Source organism: Nematolebias whitei, chromosome 19, assembly GCF_014905685.2.
Source record: "Nematolebias whitei isolate Nwh7 chromosome 19, NemWhi1, whole genome shotgun sequence".
NCBI lineage: Eukaryota > Metazoa > Chordata > Actinopteri > Cyprinodontiformes > Rivulidae > Nematolebias > Nematolebias whitei.
In genome coordinates this window covers 37,829,309-37,835,873 of record NC_056516.1, presented here as the reverse complement: position 1 = coordinate 37,835,873, position 6,565 = coordinate 37,829,309, and the positions used below count along the sequence as shown (strand labels likewise).

At 44.1% G+C, this 6,565-nt stretch overlaps 1 protein-coding gene across 1 annotated transcript in view; it reads right to left on the bottom strand.

Moving 5' to 3' along the window:
* The window catches only part of LOC119426184 (POU domain, class 2, transcription factor 1), a 62,638-nt gene extending 56,987 nt beyond the window's left edge, over positions 1 to 5,651 (bottom strand). Inside the window, exon 1 of the mRNA XM_037693756.1 lies at positions 5,552 to 5,651. Coding sequence (XP_037549684.1) covers positions 5,552 to 5,651 — 100 coding nt within the window. The remainder of the gene's footprint in view (positions 1 to 5,551) is intronic.
* Positions 5,652 to 6,565: the final 914 nt, after the last annotated feature.

Sequence of the window (6,565 nt, the reverse complement as noted above, 5' to 3'; positions counted from 1 at the left end):
GTGTGTGTGTGTGTGTGTGTGTGTGTGTGTGTGTGTGTGTGTGTGTGTGTGTGTGTGTGTGTGTGTGTGTGTGTTTAGAGCTCAGGGTGGGAGTGAGGCGGCTTAACGCAATAAAGCATGTTGTATTGACATCTGTGTTGTGTCTATTGATTCCCCATTATGGAGCTAACAAACCCGCCAGGACGCTTTGTCATTCGCAATCACGTTAACACCGGGACTCACCGACTACGCTGTCGCTTTTAAAACCAGATCCACGTGCACGCGCGCACACACAGACACACACACTTGCATATTGGTGTCCTCACATTCCTACACATCCGTAACAGTTGTTCGTGTTGCCATACGTATCCGCCCACAACCACAAACTCTCGTGCGCGCACGTCGGCAGTTTCGCATACAAATGTGGCGGCGGGAGAGAAGTCAATGCCGGCTGATCGATACCGGTGGAAGGTTAAAACCACTCACACAATGGGCAGCTCCAAGCTGCTTGTGGTTTACCACACATGCCGGAAAGATCCATAACTGACCTCAACGTGCAATTATTGAATCGTCTACCTGTCTGGTCACACACGGCAGCTTCAAACACACAAACAAGAAAGATCTGAGCTTCTGTGGTTTTAGTTCTTGAGCAGACCTGATCCAGAGCAGCTCATCAAATGTGCACCCTGCATAAGAACCTCCTTACACGAGACAGCTCCTATCTGAGCAGAATGCTCCTTTTCCTTTTACAAACTACTCCTCCATGTTCTCGTGCACAAAAAAACGTTTCACATGCACAAGCACAAACACAAAAAGACACAAAGGCAATTAATCCGGACCTGAACCTCTACTTTGGTGCATCTCAGGCGCCACAACCCCCTCCTGGGCTCCACGAGGTGAAGATCTGGGGTGTGAGGGGTAGTTATCAAGCTAAACGTGAATGTGTGTGCATGTGCAAAGGTTTGTGCACGTGGGGGCAGGAGGTCTGAGCTTTTAACTCTTCAGTAAGGAGTTTCTCTGCTGCCATTCTAGTTCCAGCGTGCAGTTTTCTTGCAGCTGCCTTTTGTCTGTTGTATTTCATATTTGTCTAGAAAGCCTTTCAGTAATGATCACGCAGGACATGACTCTTCATCCCTTCATTGTGTTTTACAGCTGCGTGTTTAACAGTAATCAGCCGGCGGAGCGAAGACGCTGGACCAGAGGTTGAACTGAACAAGCCTGAATAAAAGGCCTCTCAGAGTAGCCGACATAAATAAAGCATCTCTCTCAATCCGGAATTTGACAGCTCTCAGTTTTTATATGGGCCACGGCGGCCCTGGAGGATTTTACAGCAGTGTACATAAAATAAAAAGAGCATTTAGATTTCCTTTGTTGTGGCGTGGAGCGGGGACAAAGCAGAGGCGGCTACAGGTCCCTCTCCGCCCTGCCTGCCCTCTGAAATCCACACGGCAGAAAGAAACTCTCTGATCACATCTCACCAAAACAGAGGATTTAACTCTCAAACTGATCCTGCACGTCTGAACGTTTAGCTGCCAGGGTGTGTTATTACTGCAGCCAACAAAGAATTCAATGAGCTGCGGCGTTTGGGGGTGAAGACGATATTTTATTTGTATTTTCTTTGGGTTATGATCACAATCAAGCGGCATAAATCAGTTTATTCTCATCTAAGTTCCATGTTGGATCCTCGCGTTCTGATACAAATAGATAAATCAATGTGTTTAGTTCATTTTAAATCATCGAGAGTCCAAATAACCAGGAAAACCAGTGTGTTGTTTAACTACACGTATAAATAAATATATATATTTTTTAATTGGATTTTACAGCTAAAAACTGTTAAAATAGAAGTCCCTGCGTTCCTTACAGGAATGCATATCACCCATCTCATCTTATATTGAGAAGTCAAAACATTATAAACGAGCTCAGCTGTGTCGAGTGATCCGTTAGTGCTTGAAGTCTTCACTGGGGGCGACTCTCAGCTACTACCACACAAGACTGTGACTCTGTATAACTGACTGTTATAGCCTTTTTGTGTTTGCTAAGATTGCTTTGCTTTAGCGGCCATGTTGAAACGGGTCGACTCTGAATGTTATTCGGGTATGGATGTACATCCTGTGATTATTATCCGAGAGTGAACCAGTGGTCCAAGAGATATTTAGCTAACAGTACAGCCAAGTGAACACAGACAGACGTGAGTAAAAACCAGGTCATGCTCAAACATTTCACCTGGTAAAATAAATGTAAAACAATAAAAAAAAAAAAAACTATTGCCGTGGTTTGATCTTTGGTGGCGGGTGACAAAAAAAAAAAAATCAGGGATGAATTTAGGGATTGACGTAATTTTACCGTGTTTGTATTTTTGCTGCAGCACTGAGGTGACCTGCAATTTTAAACCTAATACGATGAGCACAAATCAAGACATTTACAAATAATACTTGTGAATGGAAAACAACAGATCAATATCTCAGTGAATAGTTTCGCTTCAGCTGACAATATCGATCCCACAGGAAGTGAGTAAAAGGATCAAAACGATAAAGCTGACGGCCTCAACGATCAGTGTCTAAATTAAAATATTAAAAATGTTTAGAATATAGCTGTGAAAAGTATTTGCCTTTTACTATTGTTTTGTTTTTGGTTTTTCCCCACACTTTAAACTTTCAGATCAAACAAACGTTAATATCAGACTAAAGATGATTTTATTATTTTAAAGAGTAAAATGATCCAGACCAAATGGACTTTATGTGAAAAAGTAACTGCTCCCCTTTAAAAAACATAAAATGACTTGTTTTATTTTGGAAAGCTGAGTTCAGTTTCTGTATAAATAAAGGTCTAATAATAATTATTATTATTATTGTAAGACCTGCAGAATCAAGAAACCCCTTAAAAAGAAACTTTATCCACAAGTGGAGAAAACCTTGAACAGTGAACCTTCCCGACCATCGAGCCCACGACTCATCCACCACGTCCCAGAAGAACCAGAACAACAACAAAGCCCTGCAGAACTCCTGCTTCAGTTATGGTTCATGATTCTACAATAAGAAAGAGACAAAGGTCAAAAACGGTCTCCATGGGGGAGTTCAGACCAAAACCATCGCCGAGCAGAAAGAACACAAATGTTTGTCTCACGTTCAACAACCATCTCCACGATCCTAAGACTTCTGGGTAAATACTCCATGGACCGACAAGAAGAGACGCATCGAGTTGCATCTAAAGCTGCGTTTTAGAAAAGCTTCAGTCAAACACGGTGGTGGTAGTGTGATGGTCTGCCATTTGTGATGGAAGCAGGAATTCTGCTCTCTGTCACAAAACCCTGAAGGAGAAGTTCTGTCAGGACCACTTGGGTTCTGCAGCAGAACAATGGTTTGAAGCTCAATGCAGCCGAGGGTGGAACAACCAGGGAGCAGGTTCACTTTAGCTCCGTTTGGACCATTTACAATCAGCATTTTGTATTTGTTTATCTAAAACACGTGAAAACAAACGAAAACATGAGGACTCTGTAAAAAGGTGAACAGGTTTTCAGTGCTGAATAAATCTGCAGCGTCTAATTCAATCCAAGCTCGAGTGTTTCAGTGCAGCTGTGGCTGCAGCGCTCAAATGAGTCCAGAAGATTAAAACCAATCAGACCTCAGTTTGGATCTGCTGCCTGCTAGCACCAGCTGTTTAGAACACCCCCCCCCCCCATCGGACCTCGTCCTTCCTCGCAGAGCTCAGGTCGAAGGAGGACGGAGAATTGTAACAGATTTAGCTAAAGTGGCTTATGAGGCCCAACCAAAGTGCAAAAAGCAAATCCAATTGAACAACCTCGCTGTCCGCGGGGGACACGAGGCGGCTGGAAGCAAGACGGCAGAGTTTGCATTTCCATGTCGAGTGAACACTTCACAGAAATGAGAAAGACAACAGGAAACGGTGGATTCTCCGCTTCCGTCTCCCCGGAGAGCATCGATGAAAGGAAGAGGAGAAGAAGCAACCGGGGGGAAGGAGGGACGAGTGTTTGCACTCGTGTACGGTTCATTTCTCTCGTGTGGATTGGCTCCTCATCACAGCGATGTGTTTAAAATAAAGAAGCAGGCGGTGCAGGAACTCTGACCCTTTCATTTTCTCACTGCTCAAACTCTGCTGGCTCGCTCACTAACACCGTTTATTACATTTACTCTGATTTTCTTTATTAAAAATCCACGAGGTCGCTCCATTCTTCAGTCTTTAACGTGTTATCTTTGACCATTTCTACAAACCTTCCAGTGTCTTCATCTGTCCCTGTCGAGCACCACTTGTTTTATTCAATCCTGTTAATTTGCTCTCATTCATTATTCATTTACACACTCACTCTTTCTGTTATTTGTCCAATCACTCACCCCCCCACCCACACACACACCCGGTGTCCGCCTCTCCTTTTACTTTAATTTCGTAGAGACCCAGAGGAGAAAGTGGACCCCACCCCCCAAAATCCGAGGCTGCTGGTTATGTCGCCTGTCAGAGCCACCAGGAGCAGCTCTCGTAAAAACCTCGACCGTTTTTCTCCTCCTGACACCCACTTAAAGAGATAGCCTGGCTCAGCACGGCACAGCCCCCCCCATGACTTTGTCTTTTAAATATCCACCTTGTCGGGAGGAAGAAGTGTCGCCTCTGAAATGTGAACGATTATCTTTCAGGCAGATTCAACTCTCAGAACAGGGTGGAATAAAAACCTGCCGTCTAACCCCATTTTTGTTAGTTTATATTATATTAAGAATATTAATATTATTGATATTTAGATATTAGAATATCTAATAAAGGATATTTCTGTGCATGTGAGAAAACCTGAATGGGTGAATCCTTTCAGAAAAACATGAAATGATTACAGCAGCACAAACTATAATGATGATATTGATTTTGCTGCAATTGATTGAGGCAGTATTATTGTGGGGTAATAATGGGGAGAGTGATTATTGACAAGTATTGACTGATAGATTCATTTAAATCCCATCAGTAATCAGCCAATTAAACTCTTCAGCAGCTTTTGTTGACGAGAATTTGTCTCTTTTCTGCGTCACCAAACTTTCTCCAACTCGGCTGCACTCCTGTTTTCCCAACAGTCAGGGATCAATACGTCCTGATCGATAGATGACCATGAATATCACCCCCCGATCCTGACCGACAAAGACTGAGGGAGAGGAGAGGAGACAGATGGAATAACCGGGATGAAGCTGGAGTAAGTGACGGATGCTGATGAGCAAACGCTCAAGCATCTATTTGGAGATTTTTTATTTTTTTATTTTTACACATTGGATTTTTATTCAAGTAAGTAACTGACTTAGAAAATTATTCTTATTTTTAAAAAAGCTTTTAAGTTAAAAGCTAAACTTAATGTTTCTGTTTAATAAATTAATTACAATTTTTTTTAATTATTACAAGTTCAGAGGTGTTTATTTAAATTGTAGACAAATAAAACAATTTAATTTGACAGAAACATTTGAAAGGAGCTGCAGATTATTGTGAAATTATTATTTTATGTGATTTGATGACAGAAATGTTTTGTGTTTTAAATGTTAATCAGGGACAGAAATAAGAAGTGAAGCCGTGAGATGGAGCAGCTTACCGGGGCTGGTCCGCGGAGCCAGCGAGGACTTGAGTCTCCAGGCGCTGAAGTCGGACGCTGTTCTCTGAAAGACGAAGGGGACCGGCAGGGGGACAAACATGGTCCTCTGTCGACCACCAGGTCGTTGGATTGTTTTCTACTTTCACTTTCTTCTCCTCTTCCTGCTGCTGTTCTTCTGGCCCGCCTTGGTTTGGTTCCCAGGTTTGTGCACAGCCGCTGGTCACGCTGAGGAGCTTTAAGACAAAGTTGGTCTCGGTTCTGGTGGATCTGGACTCAACACATTTACATGTCTCCACTCTGGGATGGTTTGTTCCTGTTCTGGATCAGAAATGAAGCTGCAGCGTTCATCCACAGGCTGCAGCAGCTGGAGGAGTGTTGGACGCTGCTGTTATCATCGCGCCGGCTGACACGCTCCACTGGACGCAATTAGATTCAAATGATCGCGTGCATGCGGCTGTGCGTAAAGACCTCAGCGTGTCCGGCTCTCTGTCTGCTTTGGTTTGATTTCTCCTCCTGTTCGGACATGAAAAGTCTCAGATAAACACTGTCCACCCGTGAACCCTTGAAACAAACAAACAAAAAAAAGAGTTGCTCCGTTCTGGTGCAGGTTTGGTTTGGAGCTGCTGCTCTGCTGATCACGCGCACAAAGCGCCCGGTAACGAAACGATGACAAATATTTGCGTAAAAAGATGGAATAAATGAAATAATAAAGTAAGGCTCCACCGTCAGCCCCTCGCTCCTCCCTCTCCTCCTCACGGTCTCCCCCTCTTCCTGCCTCTCTCTAGCGGGGGTCACTAATTAGAGCCGGATCGATGGAAATAAACGACAGAATCCATTTCAATGAACCGATCCGTGCCGGGCTGAAGAGGGCAGGAAACAGGAAACCCGGGTCGTTTCAGGCTGAGGTGGTTTTTCTTTGGCTCTCCATCCGCCGGGGGGGGGGTCGCTTCTTCCTCCACGGTTCGGTTTGTTCTGGGAACCCCAGTGGTTTCGGTCCGACGCCGCGCAGCCTGG